Genomic DNA, 26,253 nt, shown 5'->3' with positions numbered 1-26,253 from the left:
TTAGAATTTCGATTAGGAAATAACCAAGTTTTAACAGGAATTATTTAAAGTTTTTTTAATAGGGAAAAAGTACTTTAACTGTTACTTGTAATATATAGAAAGTAATGGTTTAGTAAATTTAAACTCAGAATCTTAAAACATCAACGATAAGTTGTATTTTTAACTTATTCATAATATAACTTTATTAAAAAATTAATTTTCTCCTTTTTTCCTCCTCAGGTTAAATTTAGGGTACGCCCCTGAACAAAGGGTAATTCCAAAAAGTTAAAATACACGGGTTCATTTAAGATTTCCTGTTCTTCTTATTAATAAAATGTTGGTCTAATATCTTGTTACAACAAATTTTGAATTTATTAAAAACACAATTTTCAGCAAAAATTAATATAACAATAGCGGTTATGCCCATTTTTTGTATTACTGTAATTCTTTACATCGAAATAATTATAATTTTCTTTAAATTTTAAAATAAGTGTTGTTTTTTTGCAATAGTTCACTATTAATTTTTTTAAAATGTAAACATATTTGCTTTTTGAACTAATAATGTAAAGGAAAAATAAATTTATTGTAAAATTTTGCCTTAATTTAAACAGTTAAAAACTACAAATGTTTAAATATTAAAAATATAAAAAATTTCCAAAATTCAGTTCCGGTTTTTAATTTGGTTGTTTGCCAGTTTTTCATAGCCTAATCATATGATAAATGATGGTAGCCAGAACTCAAGTTGCTGAAAAACATGTTTTGTTAAAAATCAGTTTTAATTGTGCACGCGTTACGTTAAGGTCAATATAACCGGTCCCTTTTTATTATTAAAAGAGAAATCTTTCTCTTTACATACAACCTTTACAAACGATTAAGTTAGGCCGGCCGCAAAATTCATAACAAGAAAGGGTAGCCTATATAACGTACTGCGTTCACTTAAAAAGTTAAAGGCAGTCCTCTTTTGAATTGCACAAGTAGCTAAATAAAATAGGTTGTTTATTTTTGAACTAAAAATGTATTTTTTTAAATAATACAGCAGCCTGTATTTTAATGTTATTCAAAAATAAAAAATAGAAAGGAAGTTACTGATTTATTAACTGGTATATATTTTAAATTATTTTATAAAAAAGCAATACATTGATTTTTTTAGCAGTTTTAATAAATTTTAAAATGTCGTATATTTTACGATTGTCGATTGTGTTGGCTAGTTTAGTTTTAGTTTTTGGAAACATTTTGCAAGATTTCGATTTTGTTATTCAAAAATCCAGATCGGTAAGTCCTAACAATTTTTTTAATAAGATTTTAAAATGATTTAACTATTTTCAAAATAAAATCGTAAAATTTTTAATCAAAAAAAAATTTAACTTCTGTTTATTTGCCCTTACCCTGGCCTTAGCCTACAATGTAAGTTCCCCAGTACAAACTTCTGTTTAGCAAAAATCCAATCGTTAAATTAAATATTGGGCAAAACTATAAGATATAATTGGCCAACCTACCAAAGTCAACTTGGGACTGAGTCGTTCAAAATGTTACGCTATGTTTATTGTGACAAAAATTAAACTCATACTATATCAGGACTCTGCTATCAACAACAGTGTTTACTGGGTATCAAACCCACAACCTTCTGTATTATGCTTTAACCACTCACCGCTTATTTTATTCTATTATTTTTTAGGCTTTAAATGTAGCTAATATTCGATCTAAGCGAACAGTTTTATCTAACGAAGAAATTAGCGTCGAATCATTCCATGTGACGTCAAAGATTACGTCACGATATGGGCGAACAGTTGTCGAAAGTGTTTTAAGAAATCCGGGATTTTCTGCAGGCGAAGCTACCGTTGTCGTTCGTTTGCCCAAAAGAGCTTTCATCACGAATTTTACAATGTAAATATTTTTGTTTTGTATTTTTTCGAAAATGATTTATTTAGTTTTTTGGCATGCCGACAGTGTTGGGTCATTTGATAAAGCATTGGCCTAAGGTGAAAGATGCCCCATGTTTAAATCGAACCAAAGTCACTTCGATCTAAGAGTTATCAGTCAATAAAAATAAAAACATATAAATATTTTTACGTCATCTTAAGGTAATAGGCTTCAAATTTTAGTGGGTTTGAAGAATAGTGTAACATTGGTGCGTCTTCGTAAAATCATATTTTTGGTTTACATGAAAAAAAATCGAATGGCGTTCGCAAAAATATTACCAGTTATAGGATTTCACTGCTTGTTTAGACATTGTAATTTATATTATAAAATTTAAAACTATCTTTGCAATTCAACCATTTGCTTTTAAAAGGCCAAACCAAGTAATTTACTACTGCTGCAATCTGCGTTCTAAACCGCATGTCGATTTAAACAGTTAAACCATTATTTAACAAAACAATTAGCCCTTGTCTTAAGTCATATGACGTGTAAAAACAGGATTTAGATTAGAAAATAGAAAAATTGGCTTTAAATTTAAATGTTATGTTTAACAGTCTACAATTTTTTCCTAACCACATAGATTTCTGGGTACTGTAGCAAAAACATAACTGCTATTGTTTTTCTGCAAGCCACCGTAGCTACATGTTTTAAAGAAATGTTTACTGTAATTAACAAAGTATATATTTTTTCTTAAATCTAGAAAAAGCGGGCTAATTTTTTAATTTTAAAGTAGTCGTTTAACAATACCTTTTTTTTAGGGAAATTGATGATATCGTTTATGTTGGAATTGTCAAAGAAAAGGCGGTAGCCAAGCGGCAATATCAAGCGGCCGTCTCCAGGGTAATATTATTTTTAAAGCTAATTTTAAATGTCAATTTTTAAAATAACATCTACCCAAATGGACTAGTTACTAGCATTTTAAAGCAATATACTATGAACGCTTTGTACTCGTTGCAGCATATAATTAAACATTTAAATGTGAAAACTGCTAAAATGTTGTTAAGCTAGTGGCCTATTTACTTACATTAGTAACTATTCCTATTTCATAATAACTAGCAAGCAAACTAAACTAAAATTGCCAAAACTAGGACTTAACCTACCTTTTTTGTTATAAAATCAGAGTTACTTTAGGCTATCATTTAGCCTTTCTTTCTATGAATTGGTATTGTTTTTAAAGGGCGAAACTGCTGGTTTAGTGACAGCAAAAGTAAGAGAAGTGCAGACGTTTGATGTAGCAGTGAATGTGGAGGCTGGGGGTGATGTCGCAGTAACTTTAAACTATGAAGAGCTGCTGACCAGAAAGCTTGGAGAATACAACAACGTTATCTACGCCGACCCTGGCCAGGTAAGACAACTAGGTTCCTTGTTGGATAATTTTAAGCAAACTAAAACAATACTTGAGGTAAGTTTTATTTAAAACTCCCTCTAGTTAGATGCAATAATTGATGAAACTACATTAATTCTTTTTTAGGTAGTGGACGACTACAGGATCGAAGTAACGGTTACAGAGCCTTCCAAAATCATAAAATTTAATGCAGTACCTCCCCTGCCAGAACGTAAACTCGTAAAAAATCGGGGTGCATTTGATGCTTTATTAGATCACAGTAATATAGATATAAGGCAGACCAAAACACAAGCGTATGTACGGTAAGCAATACAAAGCCAATTTTAATTTTTTAAAGGTAAAAAAATTGGCTTTACTACATGAGGTCATTGGTTTGATTCCCCCTATTGATATGCCTAAGCGACCTTTAAATAAGTGACATTAATAGTACAAACTCTTTTTATTTAATATCTAAATATTTTTTTGACAGTTATGAGCCTACTATTATGCAGCAGAAGGCGTTGCTTAAAGGCGAGCGGACGTTCACCGTTACTTATGACGTCACAAGGGAAAATCTAGGCGGGGAGATTTTGGTAAAGGACGGTTACTTTGTCCATTTTTTTGCCCCCGACTCGTTGCCTGTTATCCCGAAAAATATCGTTTTTGTTATTGATGTAAGCGGGTCGATGGCTGGACGGAAAATAGCTCAAACGAAAACTGCTCTGACAACTATTCTGTCTGATTTAAAAGAAAGTGACAGGTAATAATGCCTAATTAATGGTTATTTAAAGTAGGGGTTCAAAATTTGTGGGAATGAAAAATAAAAGAAATGAAAATAATGAAATCTGAAAATAAAAGGGATGGAAAACTAAGAAAATGTGACACCATTTTCATTATATAAGATTTCCACCTTTTCTTTTTATGCTTTCCTTTATTTTTCATTCATTCATTTTACTTTTCTTTATTTTCTTTAGTTTTTGTTTTATCATTTTCTTTTTCTTTATTTTTTGTCGATATATTTTCTGTCCCTTCAATTTTCTTTCCCCCATTTTCGTCACTTTATTTTCTGTTCCTTCATTTTCCTTTCTCCCAAATTTTTTAAAAGTGTATTTTGAATAATTTTAAACAAGTTTTTATATTTAGGTTTAATCTGGTCACGTTTTCTTCGAAAAGCCACACGTGGATGCGAAATGAAATGGTTTCTGTCAACGAAGATAACATAGACAATGCCAAGAACTTTGTGCATTATATGAATGCAAGGGGAGGTACTTCATTTTATATAACCATAAATAATTAAGCTTCTAACAAACGTAAATTAAAAATAAAACGCCGTAAGTCCGATATACCCAATCCGTTAATTAGTCAATAATCGCTTCAAAGCGTGTTGAAAGATGCGCTTCGTCTGCTGTTTGCTAAGTGGTGTAGAGGTAAGAACACTTGCTACACCACCATGAGGTCGTGGGTTCAATCCCCACTGATCTCATGCTGTAGCGTCCTTTAGTAAGGCGCTATAAACGGAATAAACTCCTGCTGAGCCAGCACTTAATCAGCAGCATAATTATCAGAGAATTATAATCTCTATAATATCCCAAACTGCCACAGGCAACTCGAGACTGGGTCGGAGTAACTGATGTTACTCTATGTTTAAGTCGCGCATTCGACTTTCCCACATCGAGGATAAAGATAAATCCAAAAAAAAATCCAATGGGGATATGGAAAAAAGAGTTAAAAAAAGGTTCACTTAAACAAAATTGTCTTTTATTTTTGATTTTGTTATAGGTACCAACTTGAACCAAGGAATGTTGGACGGCATTTCTCTTTTAAGAAACCAGCAAAATAATACAAATAGTTTCGAAAGAGCTTCAATGGTAATCTTATTAACGGATGGCCAGCCCACAAACGGTAACTCAAATTTTTAGAGCTCGATTACACTCTGCTAAGTAAGGAAAAAAGGGTGTTTCATCATTCAGCAATTTATTTACCGGCAGCCTAGTGTAGTTTTCAAAAGACTTGGCTTCACTACATGAGGTCCTGGGTTTAAAAACTGCTCTCACGCGGTATAGCGTCCTTAAGTAAGGTGCTATAAACGGTATAAACTCCCGCTGAGTTAATTAGGTGGCAATAATATTCTATAATATTCCAAATTGGCAAAGGCAACTTAATACTGAATCAGGATAACAATGCCAATCTTTGGCACTAAAATCGTCATTTTAATTTTACAAATAAATAAATATATATAAAATTAAAAAAATTATTAACCTTTTTTAACCCAATTTTTAGGGGTAACTAGGTTAAGCCAAATAAAATCGAACATTCAAGAAGCAGTTGGGAAGAAGTATTCGATATTTTGTTTGGGATTTGGACCTAACGTCGACCACAAATTTCTTAGTGATATTGCGAATCATAACCAAGGGTTATCAAGGTATAAAAGAATTTAATTTTAATTTTTTTTTTCTTTTTATTTGTATAAAAGTTTACTGTCAATGTGGAAAAGTCGAATGCGCGACCTTAACATAGAGTAACAACAGTTATAACGGGTCGCTATTCGCTAAAAGCGAATCGTTTTTTTAAATCAGCGAGTCGTTTTTTACAAATATATTAGAAAAAGCGAATCGACCAAAAAAGGTTCAGGCAATAATAAAACTTCGTGTATATTTTTACGATCTATTTTACACCGGTTTCACACTAATTTAATTACATCATCATATTCCTGCGTAAACGTAGGGGACTATAGGACATTTAATAACAATACCTTTCCATGTTTTGGCAATGCGTAAATTTCGCTCTCGAGATCGTTCAGTTGTTGCGCAATTTTTTAAATGCATAACACAGCCTTAAAAGAATTAAAAATGTCTCGTTTTTCGTGCAAAATATTCTTAACGACTCTAAAAATGCGACCTCATTTTTAGTGATTCGTTTTTTAAACGGTAATTCGTACCCTGTATTGTTTATTATTGCCTGATAATTAAGTTACTGATTAGGTGCTGGGTCAGCAGAAGTTCATACCGTTTATAGCGCCTTACTTAAGGGCACTACAGAATGAGAACACTGGGGATCAAACCCAGGACCTTATGTAGTGTAGGAAATGTTCTGACCACTACACCACGCTGCAAATGTAACTTCATGCTTTTAAAATACAATTTTAGGCGAATATACGACGACTCTGACGCTGCACTACAACTCAAGGGTTTTTACGACGAAGTTGCATCACCGATGCTTGCTCACGTGATCATGAAATACTCTGGGGAAGAAATCTCAAAAGTGACAGAGACAAAGTAATTTATTTTTATAAGAATAGCAAAAAACAATCTGTAACGCAAACCTTTTTGCCGAACTGACATATTCTCGAAAACCATAATTTTTAACACAACACTTCACTAAAAATTAAGTCAAAAATTTTGGGGTTAAAAAAAATGTATTTTTTTCGGTAAAATTGCGTTTTTGGTGAATGGTCATGAATATTGTACTGTCATAAGCTTGTTCGGTAGTTATAAGTTTAAAAAATAAAATAAAAATTTTTTTTTTTAATTTTTAGATTCGACAACTTTTTCGACGGCTCTGAAATCGTGGTAGTGGGAAAAATTAACCAAATGCGCAATTCTAGATCCCCAGGTAAGAATATAAGAGAGCCGCAATTTATATAAAGCTTTTTTTACCATTGGTACATATATCAAAACATGCCTTGATTATTGTCTTTAAATGTTTTTAGCACCCTTGATGGTATCGGTAGCGGGGGATTCCCTCAATGGCGGGGTCAATTTTGTTGCAGAAGGTCAGGAGCTAGACACGAGCAACGATGAATTGTTCGACATGGAGAAACTGTGGGCTTATATGACGATAAGAGAGCTTTTAAAGAAAAAGGACAAGACCAGTGACAAGGTTAATGGCTTGTAAAAAATATAACAAATTATAGAAAAATATATCGGCAGCGTGGCGTAGTAAGCAGAACACTTGGCTTCACTACACGAGGTCCCAGGTTTAATCCCCACTACCCACAGGCTGTAGCGCCCTTAAGTAAGGCGCTATAAACAGTATAAACTCCTGCTAAGCCAGCACATAATCACCAGCCTAATTATCGGACAAACATAATTTATAATATCCTAAACTGCTAAGGAAACTCGAGACTGGGTCAGGGTAACTGATGTTACTCTACGTTTAGGTTATGAAGTCGACCTTACCTCATCAAGTATAAATAAGTATAAAAAAGCGAAAATTAATTTAGGTCAATATACGGTCCAAAAATATAAAAATTAAGGCTCTTTTTCCCCAATTCTTCTATCTCCCTTTTTATTCATTTTTTAAAAATTTTTTTAATTTTTTTTTCAACACAGGCTGCTATACGGGAAATAGACCAGGACATTGTTACATTATCTCTTAAATTTAATTTTGTGACACCTTTAACTTCAATGGTTGTAACTAGACCAAACAACCTGTTAGAAGTCCTAGGTGAACCTGTTCCTATAACGCCCCGCCACGAAGAAGGGATAAGGATGTATTCTCTTCTAGGGGTCCGTGCTAGATCGGGTCATGGAAGATTGGGTAATCAATATTTGGCCCAATTCACTCCATCAAGTAAATATTGATTACAATTTTTTTTATTTTGAAATATCTAAAACAGTTTGTTAATAAATCTATTTTTTTTAGGTTCTTTATCATACTTCTTGCCAAGTAAGTTGTAACATAAAAAAATAAATAGTTTTACTTATTTATTCCTTTGTTGTTAATATAAATTTAGCCATAGAACATTTTTTTAATAAAATGGTATCGTTTCGTTATAGCCTATTTAAAATAAAATATAACAATTTACTAATAAGAGGTGAGTATTGACATAGATATAAGAAATAAAATGTTTTACTAAATTGTCTCTTTTGTGTTCACATTAATTTATGTTAATAAAAAATTAACAATTTACTACTGGTTAACAAACCCAATTTTTTTTAGGTTTACCCTTATCCAAGTCACGATTGCCAAGTACGTTTAAAACCTTATTTTTATTTTTAACATGTCAAGCTATAAATGGTGCCACCAAATTATAAAGGGTGCCACCAAATTAAATTAACAATTTACTACTGGTTAACAAACCCAATTTTTTTTAGGTTTAACCCAATCCCAGTCACCATTGCCACGTACGTTTAAAACCTGAATTTTAGTTGTAACATGTCAAGCTATAAATGGTGCCACCAAATTATCCTTTTAGTATTTATATAAATTTATCCTCGATGTGGGAAGGTGACTTTCGACCTTAACATAGAGAAACATAAGTTACCCCGACCCAGTCTCGAGTTGACTTCGGCAGTTGGGGATATTATAGATTATAATTGCCCAATAATTATGCTGCTAATTAAGTGTTGGCTCAAAAGGAGTTTATACCGTTTATGACGCGTAACTCCAGTGCGCTACTTCATAAGAGTAGCGAGGATCGAACCCAGGACCCCATATAGTGAAGCCAAGGGTTCTGAACAATACACCACGCCGCCAAACAATAATTTAAATATTATTGCTAGCATTTTTTAATTTTAAACCTACTGTTTAACTCTTAGTTTAAGAATTTGTAATAGTTTTCGGGTTTAACTAAATAACAGTAAGCCTATTTCATTTTTTTAGAAAAACCTAGGAAGCATCGACATTTTAGTAAGTAAATTTTTATATTAAATGTTTTAACCACTACGACATAATATTTTAAATCAAAAATCTGTAGTATTTAACCGAACACTGCATGAGGTCGTGAGTTCGATTCCCACTACTCTTATGCCGTAGTGCCCTTAAGTAAGGCGATATAAACTCCTGATAAGTTAGCACTTAAATTAGCAGCTTTTTTGGGGCAATTATAATATATAATATTCCAAAATACCAAAGGCAACTTGAGGCTGGGTCGGGGTAACTGATGTTACTCTATGTTTAGGTCGTGAAGTCGACCTTCCCACATCGAGGATAAAAATATGTATAAAAAAATTGATTTAAATTTTACATTTAATTTTAAATTTGTTTAAGCTTCCCGACGAAGAAGAACAACTACAACAGCAATGACAACAACTCAAGCAAGAACTACAACAACAACAACACAACCTCCTTCAACAACAACACCTCCTCCTTCAACAACAACTTTACCTACGACTACACCTCCATCGACTATAAGTAAGTATTATGACTTTTTTGCTTATGTATCCTAATTTTTTTAATCTTTTTTTATTCTTGATATAAGAAGGTCGACGTCACAGCCTAACGTAGAAATAGTATCTGTTACCCTAACTTAGTCTTAGGTTCACGTTGCCATTTTGGAATATCGTTTTTTTTTTTTTTTTGTATATATCTTTATCCTCGATGCGGAAAAGTCGAATGCACGACTTAAACATAGAGTAACATCAGTTACTCCGACCCAGTCTCGAGTTGCCTGTGGCAGTTTGGGATGTTATAGATTATAATTGCCCAGTAATTATGCTGCTGATTAAGTGCTGGATCAGCAGGGGTTAATACCGTTTATAGCGCCTTACTCAAAGGCGCTACAGCATGAGAGCAGTGGGGATTGAACCCACGACCCTATGCGTGGTTTAGCAAGTGTTCTTGACACTGCACCACGCTGCCGGTTGATAACTAGCCTTATGCTGGTTTTTGTAGGCATACAGTGATATAATTACCCAGGCCCTAACTGAAAGTGGCGTTATTTTTTGCTTATCAACATTTCGATTGTTTTTTGAGCTAGGTGTACATTGTTTACTTTAGCTAGCGTCTTTTACAATTAGCTAACCATTACAAGCATTGTTGTATTATACTTATAGTTACCCTTTTTTATGGAAGAAAAATTATTTTTTTTAAAGGGGTAATTACTACGCCACAATTTGTTGCACCGCCCGCCAATCCGTGGACACTGCCTGAAATAACATGCGGTAGAAATATTACATTAATTGGCTCTGCTCACATTACTACACCTAACTACCCAGGTAATTTTTTTTGTATATATCTTTATCCTTGATGTGGGAAGGTCGAATGTGCAACCTAAACATAGAGTAACATATTTTACCCCAGTCTCGAGTTGACTGTGGCAGTTTGGGATATTATTGATTATAATTGCCCGATAATTAAGCTGCTGATTAAGTGCTGGCTCAGCAGGAGTTTGTACCGTTTACAACGCCTTACTTGAGGGCGCTACAGCATGAGATCACTGAAGATTGAACCAAGGACCTTGTGTATAGTAGGAAAGTGTTCTGACCACTACATCACGCTGCTGGTTTTAATTATATCAAACAAATTTGAAAAGACTTAAAATATTTGGTAAAATCAAATTTTTTTATTGCTTTAACCTTTTTCAGACCTCTATTCTGCTAATTTGAATTGTGTTTGGAAAATTACAAGCGGTGGAAGAATCAAAATTACATTTCAAAAGTAAATAAAGTTTTTAAAGCCCTAATTTTAAACGAATGACATTTGTCCAAAACCAAAAAAAATTTTAAGGCATTTTTTTAAGTTAGAGTTAGTGTAAAGGGAATTAATAAAAAAATCCGTTTTTAGTTAAAAGTCTGGCACCCCATTTAAAATAATGTGTTTTTTTCTGTAGTATTGATATGGAAGGAGGAAGCACATGTTCGCGTGACAGAATTTTAGTCTTCAAAGACCAAGTTGACAATGAACAAGAACCACCTACCGCAATTTGCGGTTATCACAGCTCTCCAACCGTTATAAATGCGTTGGGAACTACTTTGATTCTGTTCCAGTCCGACGAAATTGTGCACGGGCAAGGCTTCGAGGCTGTTATAGACGAACTAGATGGGCCTTTGTAAAATAATCATGTTGGCCTAATAAGTTTTCACCTTCCAAATAAAATGTACATTTTCTGTATGCTGTGGTTGTTTGCGTTTAGAAGTGCTGTAAATATTGAATAAAAATACATAAAAAGATCTTTGTTATGAAATAACGGACACCACTAAAAAGAGGGCGCGTAGGAAAGACAGGAAGGAGGGAAGAAGGTGCTCAAGGATAGTTATTTTTAGTTAGCAGCGAAAATTGTCAATGCTTTCTTCTGTCCTTAATGCCTTTTAGCGTTAAACATTTCTGCCTTATAAAAAGGACTGTAAAATACTTTTCCTTTAGCACCCAACTTTAGTGCTTCCCTTTACTACCCCCTTTTAGTGTTACTCTAAAATAACACATCTTTGTTTAATTAAGGTCTAGGCTAGGAGTCCTAACAGTTGGTGCTAGTAAATGTTACCTCATGTTTAAATTATGAGTTCTTTCCATGCCGAAGATAAAAAATATGCTAACAAATTTTCCCGTAATAGTTTTACTTTTCACATATAAATTACATCATACTTAGCCAGTTTAAATAAAAATAATTAAACTGTACGATAATAATTTGACCACACAATTGTTTGAACAAATTTCTTTTACACCCTAACAAATATTACATAAACAACAATTTTTTCGTCAGCCATTTTTTCTTTAATAAAACACTGTTTTTACAAGTTTAATGTTTTTAAATGCTATTTAAATTTAAAAGTTTGTAGAAAAATGTATTGACACAAAATATTTACAAACATACAATCTTTTTATCTTTAAAATAAAACTGAAAACCAAAAATAATTTTTTTACAAAAACTGTCGAATATTCAGTTGGCATAAACATCCCTTTTTTGGTAGCCCCCGCCCCCGTAATTTTGGCTTCGATAATTTCCACTTCGATTACTTTGGTATCCCCCACGGTTACCTTGGTAACCACCTCCACCCCTGTTACCCTGGTAACCGCTGCGGTTCCCTTGGTAGTTTCGCCTGTTACCCTAGTAACTACCACCACCTCTAGTATTCTGGTAACCGCTTCTGTTACCTTGGTAACCTCCACGGTTTCCTTGGTAACCACCGTCTTGGCGATAATTTTGAAATCCGCCGCCACCACCAGCCTTTGCTTTAAGAATCCTTTCATTGATATCAACCAAAGTCGAGACTTTTTCTGCAAGCTGCATTGCCATATTCTGTAAACGAGTCGGATCAGTTCTGTGCAGAACGAGACTGGAAGAAGGTTCGTCCCAAGATGCAGCTAGCTCTTCATTGATGATGAGTTTACTAACGATGCGGTGACAGGAAGCAGTGTCCAGTTCGAACATCATCGACAACCAATCTAAACTAATGTTGTCATAGAACTGACTGTATGTAAACAAATAAGTGGAAAGTGATTCCTCTTTGATTTTTAGTTCCAACATCGAGCGTACATTATTACAATCAGGAAACAAATTCCAAACCTTGTTGTTCATTTTGTCGTTAACGATAAACTGCAAACAGGATCTGTAATCACCCATTTTTAAAGCCTTAGCTCCAGCAACGACATGCTCTCTCATATTTTCAGGAGGTCCCAAGAGGGATTGGCGTTCACTGACCCTTAGTTGATGATGGAACTGCTTGGATATCATTCGTCTTCTTGCGTCAAATTCATGAGCTGAAACATACGGGATTTCTAAAAGCATAGCAGAAACTAGATACACAATGTCAAGAAGTTCCAAGTTGATGTGCATATGGAATGGAATCTGTCGTCTTTTTTCCACTTTTTCCTGTTCGGGTGAAATTCGCTCACCTTGCCTTTGAAGCAAAAGCCCTTGTGCCAAAAGCTCCTTGGCTCTTCCAGTGGATTGAATATCGACAAGCGCATTGTGAGCCTCTCGCATAAAACCTCGTCGAAAAGCACATAACCCAAGTTGAACCATTGTGCGATTGTAGATTATTTGAATCGGTACATCAGAGAAATTAATCGTCTCCTGAAGGTGAGACATCAGCATTAGGTCACGAGCTGCATACCATCGGTTGTGGAGCGAATGATGATAGATATGATGAAGAATTGCAATTGTGCGTATTCTGTCGGAGGAATCCTTTGTGTAGATGTACTGGCAGTATTCTTTCATTCAATCTGCTGCTGTTTTCTCTTTGCCAACTTCAGAGTGTTTTGATTCTGCACTGTCCGACTCAGCAGAATTTGGGTCATATTTGTAGTACAAGTATTCGATCCTCAACAAAAATGCCCGGCAAATACTCTGCGAAACACCGATCTCTTCAACGTAATTTATCAACTTATTAATCACTGATATAACCTTTGCTTCCTCTCGCAAATGTGTGATGTACTCTGTCGAGTGGGCATCCGATGTTTGGAGGATCTTGATGTATTCCGAATGAAGTTTTTCAACAAAAACAACTGGGTTTGCGCAAATTCTATATCCAGATTCCTTAAAAAAATTTTGAATTTATTAAAAACACAATTTTCAGCAAAAATTAATATAACAATAGCGGTTATGCCCATTTTTTGTATTACTGTAATTCTTTACATCGAAATAATTATAATTTTCTTTAAATTTTAAAATAAGTGTTGTTTTTTTGCAATAGTTCACTATTAATTTTTTTAAAATGTAAACATATTTGCTTTTTGAACTAATAATGTAAAGGAAAAATAAATTTATTGCAAAATTTTGCCTTAATTTAAACAATTAAAAACTTCAAATGTTTAAATATTGAACATAAAAAAAATTTCCAAATTTAGTTCCGGTTTTTAATTTGGCATGTTTGTTTGCCAATGTTTTATAGCCTAATCATATGATAAATGATGGTAGTCAGAACTCAAGTTGCTGAAAAAATCATTTTTTATAATGTAAACATAATTGCTTTTTTAAGTAATAGTTTAAAAGACAAAAAAATAAATGCAAAGTTTTGCCTTAATTTAAACAATTAAAAACTACAAATGTTTAAATATTAAACATATAAAAAATTTCCAAATTTAGTTTCGGTTTTTAATTGGCATGTTTGTTTGCCAATGTTTTATAGCCTAATCATATGATAAATGATGGTAGCCAGAACTGAAGTTGCTGAAAAACATGTTTTGTTAAAAGTCAGTTTTAATTGTGCACGCGTTACGTTAAGGTCAATATAACCGGTCCCTTTTTATTATTAAAAGAGAAACCTTTCTCTTTACATACAACCTTTACAAACGATTAAGTTAGCCCGGCCGCAAAATTCATAACAAGAAAGGGTAGGCTATATAACGTACTGCGTTCACTACTAAAAGTTAAATGCAGTCCTCTTTAGAATTGCACAAGTAGCTAAATAAAATAGGGGCTTTATTTTTATACTAAAAACGTATTTTTTTTTTTAATAATACAGCACCCTGTATTTTAATGTTATTCAAAAATAAAAAAATAGAAAAAATAGAAAGGAAGTTACTGATTTAATAACTGGTATATATTTTAAATTATTTTATAAAAAGGCAATACATTGATTTTTTAGCATTTTTAATAAATTTTAAAAATGTCGTATATTTTACGATTGTCGATTGTGTTGGCTAGTTTAGTTTTAGTTTTTGGAAGCATTTTGCAAGATTTCGATTTTGTTATTCAAAAATCCAGATCGGTAAGTCCTAACAAATTTTTTAATAAAATTTTACAATGATTTAACTATTTTCAAAATAAAATCGTAAAATTTTTATTCAAAAAAAAAATTAACTTTTGTTTATTTGCCCTTACCCTGGCCTTAGCCTACAATGTAAGTTCCCCAGTACAAACTTATGTTCAGCAAAAATCCAATCGTTAAATTAAATATTGGGCAAAACTATAAGATATAATTGGCCAACCTACCAAAGTCAACTTGGGACTGAGTCGTTCAAAATGTTACGCTATGTTTATTGTGACAAAAATTAAACTCATACTATATCAGGACTCTGCTATCAACAACAGTGTTTACTGGGTATCAAACCCACAACCTTCTGTATTATGCTTTAACCACTTACCGGTTATTTTTTTTATTATTTTTTAGGCTTTAAATGTAGCTAGTATTCGATCTAAGCGAACAGTTTTATCTAACGAAAAAATAAGCGTCGAATCATTCCATGTGACGTCAAAGATTACGTCACGATATGGGCGAACAGTTGTCGAAAGTGTTTTAAGAAATCCGGGATTTTCTGCAGGCGAAGCTACCGTTGTCGTTCGTTTGCCCAAAAGAGCTTTCATCACGAATTTTACAATGTAAATATTTTTGTTTTGTTTTTTTTTCGAAAATAATTTATTTAGTTTTTTGGCATGCCGACAGTGTTGGGTCATTTGATAAAGCATTGGCCTAAGGTGAAAGATGTCCCAGGTTTAAATCGAACCAAAGTCACTTCGATCTTAAGGGTTTTCAGTCAATAAAAATAAAAACATATAAATATTTTTACGTCATCTTGAGGTAATAGGCTTCAAATTTTAGTGGGTTTGGGGAATAGTGTAACATTGGTCCGTCTTCGTAAAATCATATTTTGATTGACATGAAAAAAAAATTCCAATGACGTTCGCAAAAATATGACTGGTTATAAGATGTCACTGCTTGTTTAGACATTGTAATTTATATTATAAAATTTAAAACTACCACTGCATTTCAACCATTTTTTTTAAAAAGGCCAAACCAAGTAATTTACTACTGCTGCAATCTGCGTTCTAAACCGCATGTCGATTTAAACAGTTAAACCATTATTTAACAAAACAATTAGCCCTTGTCTTAAGTCATATGACGTCTAAAAAAAATTTAAATTAGAAAATAGAAATATTGGCTTTAAATTTAAATGTTATGTTTAACAGTCTACAATTTTTTCCGAACCACGTAGATTTCTGGGTACTGTAGCAAAAACATAACTGCTATTGTTTTTCTGCAAGCCACCGTAGCTACATGTTTTAAAGAAATGTTTACTGTAATTAACAATGTATATATTTTTTCTTAAATCTAAAAAAAGCGGGCTAATTTTTTAATTTTAAAGTAGTCGTTTAACAATACCTCTTTTTTAGGGAAATTGATGATATCGTTTATGTTGGAATTGTCAAAGAAAAGGCTGTAGCCAAGCGGCAATATCAAGCGGCCGTCTCCAGGGTAATATTATTTTTAAAGCTAATTTTAAATGTCAAGTTTTAAAATAACATCTACCCAAATGGACTAGTTACTAGCATTTTAAAGCAATATCTTATGAACGCTTTGTACTCGTTGCAGCATATAATTAAACATTTAAATGTGAAAACTGCTAAAATGTTGTTAAGCTGGTGAGCGGCCTACTTACTTACGTCAGTAACAGTTCCTATTTCATAATAACTAGCAAGCGAACTGAACTGGAAGTGTCAAAACTAGGCCTTAACCTACTCATTTTTTTGCTATATAATTAAATTTATTTTAGGCTATTATTTAGCCTTTATTTTTATAATTTGGTATTGTTTTTAAAGGGCGAAACTGCTGGTTTAGTAACAGCAAAAGTAAGAGAAGTGCAGTCGTTTGATGTAGCAGTGAATGTGGAGGCTGGGGGTGATGTCGCTGTTACTTTAAACTATGAAGAGCTACTGACCAGAAAGCTTGGAGAATACAACAACGTTATCTACGCCGACCCTGGCCAGGTAAGACAACTAGGTTCCTTGTTGGATGATTTTAAGCAAAACTAAAACAATACTTGAGGTAAGTTTTATTTAAAACTCCCTCTAGTTAGATGCAATAACTGATGAAACTACATTAATTCTTTTTTAGGTAGTGAAAGACTACAGAATCGAAGTAACGGTTACAGAGCCTTCAAAAATCATAAAATTTAATGCAGTACCTCCCCTGCCAGAACGTAGACTTGTGAAAAATCGGGGTGCATTTGATGCATTATTAGATCACAGTAATATAGATATAAGGCAGACCAAGACACAGGCGTATGTACGGTAAGCAATATAAAGCTGATTTTAATTTTTTTAAGATAAAAAAATTGGCTTTACTAGATGAGGCCATTGGTTTATTAACTTATTTATTTAAATAAGTTTAGTCCTGCCGAGGGCGGCTCTAGGTTTGGGTTACAACTGAAGTTGAGGCCGTAAAGTCAATCTTGAGCCCGGCGTTTACGGATAGCTCAAAACACGTCATAACAGCACACCCTTCCCCAATAAAAAAAATATAAAACCTATCACCTTAAAGTGATATGAAAAAAAAAATCAATCTTTTCTACTTTAAGGATAAAAACACACAAAAAAGTTAAAATAATATAAACTAAACGAATCCTAATATACTGTCTTTACTAATCATAAACTTAGTTTTATTTAAATATAAAATATTTCTTTAACAGTTATGAGCCTACTATTATGCAACAGAAGGCGTTGCTTAAAGGCGACCGGACATTCACCGTTACTTATGACGTCACAAGGGAAAATCTAGGCGGGGAGATATTGGTAAAGGACGGTTACTTTGTCCATTTTTTTGCCCCCGACTCGTTGCCTGTTATCCCGAAAAATATCGTTTTTGTTATTGATGTTAGCGGGTCGATGGCTGGACGGAAAATAGCTCAAACGAAAACTGCTCTGACAACTATTCTGTCTGATTTAAAAGAAAGTGACAGGTAATAACGCCTAATTAATGGTTATTTAAAGTAGGGGTTCAAAATTTTGGGGATTAAAAAATAAAAGAATTGAAAATAATAATACCGGAATTTAAAGGGACGGAAAACAAAGAAAATGTGACGCTATTTTTATATTATAGAACTCCGTCGTTTTTTCTTTTTATGCTCTCCTTTATTTTTCATTTCTTTCATTTTCCTTTTCTTTATTTTCTTTATTTTTGTTTCATCATTTTCTTTTTCTTCATTTTTTTGTCACTTTATTTTCTGTTCATTTATTTTCCTTTTTTTTACTTTCGTCAGTTCATTTTCTGTTCCTTCCTTCCTTCATCACACTAAAATATACACAAACCCAGAAATAAAATAAATTTAAAATATGTTATAGATTGGCCATCGACTAGTTTTACTAATAAACTTCATTTTTTCTTTTTAAATCTTTTTTTTGCAAATATTTTAAAAGTTTATTTTAAATAATTTTAAACAAGTTTTTATATTTAGGTTTAATCTGGTCACGTTTTCTTCGAAAAGCCACACGTGGATGCGAAATGAAATGGTTTCTGTCAACGAAGATAACATAGACAATGCCAAGAACTTTGTGCATTATATGAATGCAAGGGGAGGTACTTCATTTTATATAACCATAAATAATTAAGCCTCTAATAAACGTAAATTAAAAATAAAACGCCGTAAGTCCGATATACCCAATCCGTTAATTAGTCAATAATCGCTTCAAAGCGGGTTGGAAGATGCGCTTCGTCTGCTGTTTGCTAAGTGGTGTAGTGGTAAGAACACTTGCTACACGACCATGAGGTTGTGGGTTCAATCCCCAATACTCTCATGTTGTAGCCCCCTTGAGTAAGGCGCTATAAACGGTATTAACTCCTGCTGAGCCAGCACTTAATCAGCAGCATAATTATCAGACAATTATAATCTCTATAATATCCCAAACTGCCACAGGCAACTCGAGACTGGGTCGGAGTAACTGATGTTACTTTATGTTTAAGTCGCGCATTACTTTCCCACATCGAAGATAAAAATATATACAAAAAAAAATCCAATGGGGATATGGAAAAAAGAGTTAAAAAAAGATTCACTTAAACTAAATTGTCTTTTATTTTTGATTTTGTTATAGGTACCAACTTGAACCAAGGAATGTTAGACGGCATTTCTCTTTTAAGAAACCAGCAAAATAATACAAATAGTTTCGAAAGAGCTTCAATGGTAATCTTATTAACGGATGGCCAGCCTACAAACGGTAACTCAAATTTTTAGAGCTCGATTACACTCTGCTAAGTAAGGAAAAAAGGGTGTTTCATGATTCAGCAAATAGTGTGTTTCATGATTCAGCAATTTATTTACCGGCAGCCTGATGTAGTTTTTAAAAGACTTGGCTTCACTACATGAGGTGCTGGGTTTGAAAACTGCTCTCACGTGGTATAGTGCCCTTAAGTAAGGTGCTATAAACGGTATAAACTCCCGCTGAGTTAATTAGGTGGCAATAATATTCTATAATATTCCAAATTGGCAAAGGCAACTTAATACTGAATCAGGATGACAATGCCAATCTTTGGCACTAAAGTTGTCATTTTAATTTTACAAATAAATAAATATATATAAAATTAAAAAAATTATTAACCTTTTTTAACCCAATTTTTAGGGGTAACTAGGTTAAGCCAAATAAAATCGAACATTCAAGAAGCAGTTGGAAAGAAGTATTCAATATTTTGTTTGGGATTTGGACCTAATGTCGATCACAAATTTCTTAGTGATATCGCAAATCATAACCAAGGATTATCAAGGTATAAAATAATTTAAATTTAATTTTTTTTCGTTTTTTTTATTTTGTATAAAAATTTACTGTCAATGTGAAAAAGTCGAATGCGCGACCTTAACATAGAGTAACAACAGTTATAACGGGTCGCTATTCGCCGCTATTCGAACGAAATAACGGGTCGCTATTCGCTAAAAGCGAATCGTTTTTTAAAATTAGCGCATCGTTTTTTACAAATATATTAGAAAAAGCGAATCGACCAAAAAAGGTTCAGGCAATAATAAAACTTCGTGTATATTTTTACGATCTATTTTACACCGGTTTCACACTAATTTAATTACATCATTATATTCCTGCGTAAACGTAGGTTACTATAGGGCATTTAATAACAATAACTTTCCATGTTTTGGCAATGCGTAAATTTCGCCATCGAGATCGTTCAGTTGTTGCGCAATTTTTTAAATGCATAACACAGCCTTAAAAGAATTAAAAATGTCTCGTTTTTCGTGCAAAATATTCTTAACGATTGTTTAACAATACGTTACATTTTAAAAATGCCACGCAACGCGTCAAGTGTTACAAAAAAACGAAGATTATGACTTGAACCTAATAATTACTCTAAAAATGCGACCTCATTTTTAGCGAATCCTTTTTTAAACGGCAATTCGTACCCTGTATTAATTATTATTGCCTGATAATTAAGTTACTAATTAGGTGCTGGTTCAGCAGAAGTTCATACCGTTTATAGCGCCTTACTTAAGGGCATTACAGAATGAGAACACTGGGGAACGAACCCAGGACGTTATGTAGAGTAGGAAAAGTTCTGACCACTTCACCACGCTGCAAATGTAACTTTATGCTTTTAAAATGCAATTTTAGGCGAATATACGACGACTCTGACGCTGCACTACAACTCAAGGGTTTTTACGACGAAGTAGCATCACCGATGCTTGCTCACGTGATCATGAAATACTCTGGGGAAGAAATCTCAAAAGTGACAGAGACAAAGTAATTTATTTTTATAAGAATAGCAAAAAATAATCTGTAACGCAAACCATTTTTACCGAACCGACATATTCTCGAAAACCATAGTTTTTAACACAACGTTTTACTAAAAATTAAGTCAAAAATTTTGAGGTTAAGAAAAAATGTATTTTTTTCGGTAAAATGGCGTTTTCGGTGAATGGTCATGAATATTGTACTGTCATAAGCTTGTTGGGTAGTTATAAGTTTAAAAAATCAAATAAAATTTTTTTTTTTTAATTTTTAGATTTGACAACTTTTTCGACGGCTCTGAAATCGTGGTAGTTGGAAAAATTAACCAAATGCGCAATTCTAGATCCCCAGGTAAGAATATAAGAGAGCCGCAATTTATATAAAGCCTTTTTTACCATTGATACATATATCAAAACATGCATTGATTATTGTCTTTAAATGTTTTTAGCACCCTTGATGGTATCGGTAGCGGGAGATTCCCTCAATGGCGGGGTCAATTTTGTTGCAGAAGGCCAGGAGCTAGACACGAGCAACGATGAATTGTTCGACATGGAGAAGCTGTGGGCTTATATGACGATAAGAGAGCTTTTAAAGAAAAAGGACAAGACCAGTGACAAGGTTAATGGCTTAAAAAAAAAATATAACAAATTATAGAAAAATATATCGGCAGCGTGGTGTAGTAAGCAGAACACTTGGCTTCACTACACGAGGTCCCAGGTTTAATCCCCACTACCCACAGGCTGTAGTGCCTTTAAGTAAGGCGCTATAAACAGTATAAACTCCTGCTAAGCCAACACCTAATCACCAGCCTAATTATCGGACAAACATAATTTATAATATCCTAAACTGCTAAGGAAACTCGAGACTGGGTCAGGGTTACTGGCGTTACTCTACGTTTAGGTTATGAAGTCGACCTTACCTCATCAAATATAAATAAGTATAAAAAAGCGAAAATTAATTTAGGTCAATGTTATATTCAAATTGAATAAAAGGGTTACCTCTTTTAAGACTTGGCAAACTATACGGTCCAAAAATATAAAAATTAAGGCTCTTTTTCCCCAATTCTTCTATCTCCCTTTTTATTCATTTTTTTAAAATTTTTTTAATTTTTTTTCAACACAGGCTGCTATACGGGAAATAGACCAGGACATTGTTACATTATCTCTTAAATTTAATTTTGTGACACCTTTAACTTCGATGGTTGTAACCAGACCGAACAACCTGTTAGAAGTCCTAGGTGAACCTGTTCCTATAACGCCCCGCCACGAAGAAGGGATAAGGATGTATTCTCTTCTAGGAGGCCGTGCTAGAGCGGGTCATGGAGGATTGGGTAATCGATATTTTGCCCAATTTACTCCATCAAGTAAATATTGATTACAATTTTTTTAAATAAGATTGTAATTTTTTTATTTGAAATATCTAAAACAGTTTGTTAATAAATCTATTTTTTTTAGGTTCTTTATCATCCTTCTTGCCAAGTAAGTTGTAACATAAAAAAATAAATAGTTTTACTTATTTATTCCTTTGTTGTTAATATAAATTTATCTATAGAATTTTTTTTTAATAAAATGGTATCGTTATAGCCTATTTAAAATAAAATATAACAATTTACTAATAAATCCAAAAGTACGTTTAAAACCTAATTTTTATTTGTAACATGTCAAGCTATAAATGGTGCCACCAAATTATAAATGGTGCCACCAAATTAAATTAACAATTTACTACTGGTTAACAAACCCAATTTTTTTTAGGTTTAACCCAACCCCAGTCACCATTGCCAAGTACGTTTAAAACCTAATTTTTATTTGTAACATGTCAAGCTATAAATGGTGCCACCAAATTATAAATGGTGCCACCAAATTAAATTAACAATTTACTACTGGTTAACAAACCCAATTTTTTTTAGGTTTAACCCAATCCCAGTCACAATGGCCAAGTACGTCTAAAACCTAATTTTTAGTTGTAACATATTAAGCTATAAATGGTGCCACCAAATTATAAATGGTGCCACCAAATTAAATTAACAATTTACTACTGGTTAACAAACCCAATTTTTTTTAGGTTTAACCCAACCCCAGTCACCATTGCCAAGTACGTTTAAAACCTAATTTTTATTTGTAACATGTCAAGCTATAAATGGTGCCACCAAATTATAAATGGTGCCACCAAATTAAATTAACAATTTACTACTGGTTAACAAACCCAATTTTTTTTAGGTTTAACCCAATCCCAGTCACAATGGCCAAGTACGTCTAAAACCTAATTTTTAGTTGTAACATATTAAGCTATAAATGGTGCCACCAAATTAAATTAACAATTTACTACTGGTTAACAAACCCAATTTTTTTTAGGTTTAACCCAATCCCAGTCACAATGGCCAAGTACGTCTAAAACCTAATTTTTAGTTGTAACATATTAAGCTATAAATGGTGCCACCAAATTATAAATGGTGCCACCAAATTAAATTAACAATTTACTACTGGTTAACAAACCCAATTTTTTTTAGGTTTAACCCAACCCCAGTCACCATTGCCAAGTACGTTTAAAACCTAATTTTTATTTGTAACATGTCAAGCTATAAATGGTGCCACCAAATTATAAATGGTGCCACCAAATTAAATTAACAATTTACTACTGGTTAACAAACCCAATTTTTTTTAGGTTTAACCCAATCCCAGTCACAATGGCCAAGTACGTTTAAAACCTAATTTTTGTAATATATTAAGCTATAAATGTTGTAACATATTAAGCTATAAATGGTGCCACCAAATTATAAATGGTGCCACCAAATTAAATTAACAATTTACTACTGGTTAACAAACCCAATTTTTTTTAGGTTTAACCCAATCCCAGTCACTATGGCCAAGTACGTTTAAAACCTAATTTTTATTTGTAACATGTCAAGCTATAAATGGCGCCACCAAATTAAATTAACAATTTACTACTGGTTAACAAACCCAATTTTTTTAGGTTTAACCCAATCCCAGTTGCCATGGCCAAGTACGTTTAAAACCTAATTTTGATTTGTAACATGTCAAGCTATAAATGGTGCCACCAAATTATAAATGGTGCCACCAAATTAAATTAACAATTTACTACTGGTTAACAAACCCAATTTTTTTTAGGTTTAACCCAATCCCAGTCACCATTGCCACGTACGTTTAAAACCTAAATTTTAGTTGTAACATGTGAAGCTATAAATGGTGCCACCAAATTATCCTTTTAGTATTTATATAAATTTATCCTCGATGTGGGAAGGTGACTTTACGACCTTAACATAGAGAAACATAAGTTACCCCGACCCAGTCTCGAGTTGACTTCGGCAGTTTGGGATATTATAGATTATAATTGTCCGATAATTAAGCTGCTGATTAAGTGTTGGCTCAAAAGGAGTTCGTACCGTTTATGGCGCCTAACTCTAGTGCGCTACTGCATAAGAGTAGCGAGGATCGAACCCAGGGCCCCATATAGTGAAGCCAAGGGTTCTGAACAATACACTATGCCGCCAAACAATAATTTAAATATTATTGCTAGCATTTTTTTCAATTTTAAACCTACTGTTTAACTCTTAGTTTAAGAATTTGTAATAGTTTTCGGGTTTAACTAAATAACAGTAAGCCTATTTCATTTTTTTAGAAAAACCTAGGAACCATCGACATTTTAGTAAGTAAATTTTTATATTAAATGTTTTAACCACTACGACATAATATTTTAAATCAAAAATCTGTAGTATTTAACCGAACACTGCATGAGGTTGTGAGTTCGATTCCCACTACTCTCATGCCGTAGTGCCCTTGAGTAAGGCGCAATAAACCGTATAAACTCCTGCTAAGTCAGCACCCAATTAGCAGCTAAATTATTGGGCAATTATAACCTATAATATCCAAAAATACCAAAGGCAACTCGAGACTGGGTCGGGGTAACTAATGTTACTCTATGTTTAGGTCATGAAGTCGACCTTCCCACATCGAGGATAAAAATATGTATAAAAAAAATTGATTTAAATTTTACATTTAATTTGAAATTTGTTTAAGCTTCCCGACGAAGAAGAACAACTACAACAGCAATGACAACAACTCAAGCAACAACTACAACAACAACAGCAACAACACAACCTCCTTCAACAACAACACCTCCTCCTTCAACAACAACTTTACCTACGACTACTCCTCCATCGACTATAAGTAAGTATTATGACTTTTTTTCACTTATGCATCCTAATTTGTTTGATCTTTTTTTATTCTCGATATAAAAAGGTTGACTTCACAGCTCAACGTAGAAATAGTATATGTTACCCTGACTTAGTCTTAAGTTCGCGTTGCCATATTGGAATTTTGTTGATCGTTTTTTTTTGTATATATCTTCATCCTCGATGTGGAAAAGTCGAATGCACGACTTAAACATAGAGTAACATCAGTTACTTCGACCTAGTCTCGAGTTGCCTGTGGCAGTTTGGGATATTATAGATTATAATTGCCCAGTAATTATGCTGCTGATTAAGTGCTGGATCAGCACGGGTTAATACCGTTTATAGCGCCTTACTCAAAGACGCTACAGCATGAGAGCAGTGGGGATTGAACCCACGACCCTATGCGTGGTTTAGCAAGTGTTCTTGACACTGCACCACGCTGCCGGTTAATAACTAGCCTTATGCTGGTTTTTGTAGGCATGCAATATTATAATTTTCCATGGCAAACTTGTTATAGATATACTTATAGTTACCCTTTTTTATGTAAGAAAAATTATTATTTTTACAGGGGTTATTACCACGCCACAATTTGTTGCACCGCCCGCCAATCCTTGGACACTGCCTGATATAACATGCGGTAGAAATATTACTTTAATTGGCTCTGCTTACATTACTACACCTAACTACCCAGGTATTTTTTTTGTATATATCTTTATCCTCGATGTGGGAAGGTCAAATGCGCGACCTAAACATAGAGTAACATCAGTTACCCCAGTCTCGAGTTGACTGTGGCAGTTTGGGATATTATTGATTATAATTTCCCGATAATTAAGCTGCTGATTAAGTGCTGGCTCAGCAGGAGTTTGTACCATTTACAACGCCTTTCTTAAGGGCGGTACAGCATGAGATCACTGAAGATTAAAAAAGGACCTTGTGTATAGTAGGAGAGTGTTCTGATCACTACACCACGCTGCTGGTTTTAATTATAACAAACAAATTTATAAAGACTTAAAATATTTGATTAAAAAAAAAAAAAAAAAAAATCAAATTTTTTTATTGCTTTAACCTTTTTCAGACCTCTTTTCTGCTAATTTGAATTGTGTTTGGAAAATTACAAGCGGTGGAAGAATCAAAATTACATTTCAAAAGTAAATAAAGTTTTCAAAGCCCTAATTTTAACCGAATGACATTTGTCCAAAACCAAAAAAAAATTTAAGGCGTTTTTTTAAGTTAGGGTTAGGGTAAAGGGGAATCAATAGAAAAAAAAATCCGTTTTTAGTTAAAAGTCTAGCATCCCATTTAAAATAATGTGTTTTTTTCTGTAGTATTGATATGGAAGGAGGGAGCACATGTTCGCGTGACAGGATTTTAGTCTACAAAGACCAAGTTGACAATGAACAAGAACCACCTACCGCAATTTGCGGTTATCACAGCTCTCCAACCGTTATAAATGCGTTGGGAACTACTTTGATTCTGTTCCAGTCCGACGAAATTGTGCACGGGCAAGGCTTCGAGGCTGTTATAGACGAACTAGATGGGCCTTTGTAAAATAATCATGTTGGCCTAATAAGTTTTCACCTTCCAAATAAAATGTACATTTTCTGTATGCTGTGGTTGTTTGCGTTTAGAAGTGCTGTAAATATTGAATAAAAATACATAAAAAGATCTTTGTTATGAAATAACGGACACCACTAAAAAGAGGGCGCGTAGGAAAGACAGGAAGGAGAGAAGGTGCTCAAG

General features: G+C 33.4%; 3 protein-coding genes across 21 annotated transcripts; 2 read left to right on the top strand and 1 right to left on the bottom strand.

The window, feature by feature from the left end:
- The first annotated feature begins 1,133 nt into the window (after window positions 1-1,133).
- LOC145751899 (inter alpha-trypsin inhibitor, heavy chain 4-like) lies at window positions 1,134-11,097 on the top strand. Of its 2 annotated transcripts, XM_082568048.1 has the most exons (21): window positions 1,134-1,251; window positions 1,655-1,863; window positions 2,655-2,736; window positions 3,074-3,241; window positions 3,368-3,543; window positions 3,711-3,980; window positions 4,364-4,485; window positions 5,000-5,122; window positions 5,501-5,642; window positions 6,367-6,495; window positions 6,756-6,832; window positions 6,930-7,099; window positions 7,552-7,792; window positions 7,865-7,888; window positions 8,162-8,191; window positions 8,317-8,346; window positions 8,825-8,851; window positions 9,212-9,355; window positions 10,036-10,158; window positions 10,528-10,600; window positions 10,773-11,097. In XM_082568048.1, the coding sequence occupies exons 1-21, from the start codon at window positions 1,150-1,152 to the stop codon at window positions 10,993-10,995; spliced, it is 2,685 nt and encodes an 894-aa protein (XP_082424174.1). In that variant the 5' UTR covers window positions 1,134-1,149; the 3' UTR covers window positions 10,996-11,097. The 2 variants fall into 2 exon arrangements, with proteins under 2 accessions (XP_082424174.1, XP_082424175.1); XM_082568049.1 differs by lacking the exon at window positions 8,317-8,346.
- A 722-nt stretch (window positions 11,098-11,819) lies between these two features.
- On the bottom strand, window positions 11,820-13,492 carry LOC145753498 (eukaryotic translation initiation factor 3 subunit C-like). Its single transcript, XM_082569902.1, is given in 2 exon segments — window positions 11,820-13,418; window positions 13,475-13,492. Coding segments are annotated over 2 exon segments (1,617 nt in total).
- Window positions 13,493-14,468: 976 nt separating this feature from the next.
- On the top strand, window positions 14,469-26,145 carry LOC145751898 (inter-alpha-trypsin inhibitor heavy chain H3-like). Of its 18 annotated transcripts, XM_082568028.1 has the most exons (29): window positions 14,469-14,592; window positions 14,995-15,203; window positions 15,996-16,077; window positions 16,422-16,589; window positions 16,717-16,892; window positions 17,291-17,560; window positions 18,056-18,177; window positions 18,690-18,812; window positions 19,215-19,356; window positions 20,208-20,336; window positions 20,599-20,675; window positions 20,773-20,942; window positions 21,447-21,687; window positions 21,779-21,802; window positions 22,076-22,105; window positions 22,231-22,260; window positions 22,386-22,415; window positions 22,541-22,570; window positions 22,676-22,705; window positions 22,831-22,860; window positions 22,986-23,015; window positions 23,161-23,190; window positions 23,295-23,324; window positions 23,450-23,479; window positions 23,961-23,987; window positions 24,359-24,508; window positions 25,082-25,204; window positions 25,589-25,661; window positions 25,839-26,145. In XM_082568028.1, the coding sequence occupies exons 1-29, from the start codon at window positions 14,491-14,493 to the stop codon at window positions 26,059-26,061; spliced, it is 2,931 nt and encodes a 976-aa protein (XP_082424154.1). In that variant the 5' UTR covers window positions 14,469-14,490; the 3' UTR covers window positions 26,062-26,145. The 18 variants fall into 18 exon arrangements, with proteins under 18 accessions (XP_082424154.1, XP_082424156.1, XP_082424158.1 ...); XM_082568030.1 differs by lacking the exon at window positions 22,676-22,705; XM_082568032.1 differs by lacking the exons at window positions 22,386-22,415; window positions 22,676-22,705.
- The last annotated feature ends 108 nt before the right edge of the window (window positions 26,146-26,253 follow it).

This window comes from Corella eumyota, chromosome 5 (assembly GCF_963082875.1).
Source record: "Corella eumyota chromosome 5, kaCorEumy4.1, whole genome shotgun sequence".
Taxonomy (NCBI): domain Eukaryota; kingdom Metazoa; phylum Chordata; class Ascidiacea; order Phlebobranchia; family Corellidae; genus Corella; species Corella eumyota.
This window is presented reverse-complemented; position numbering and strand designations above follow the sequence as displayed.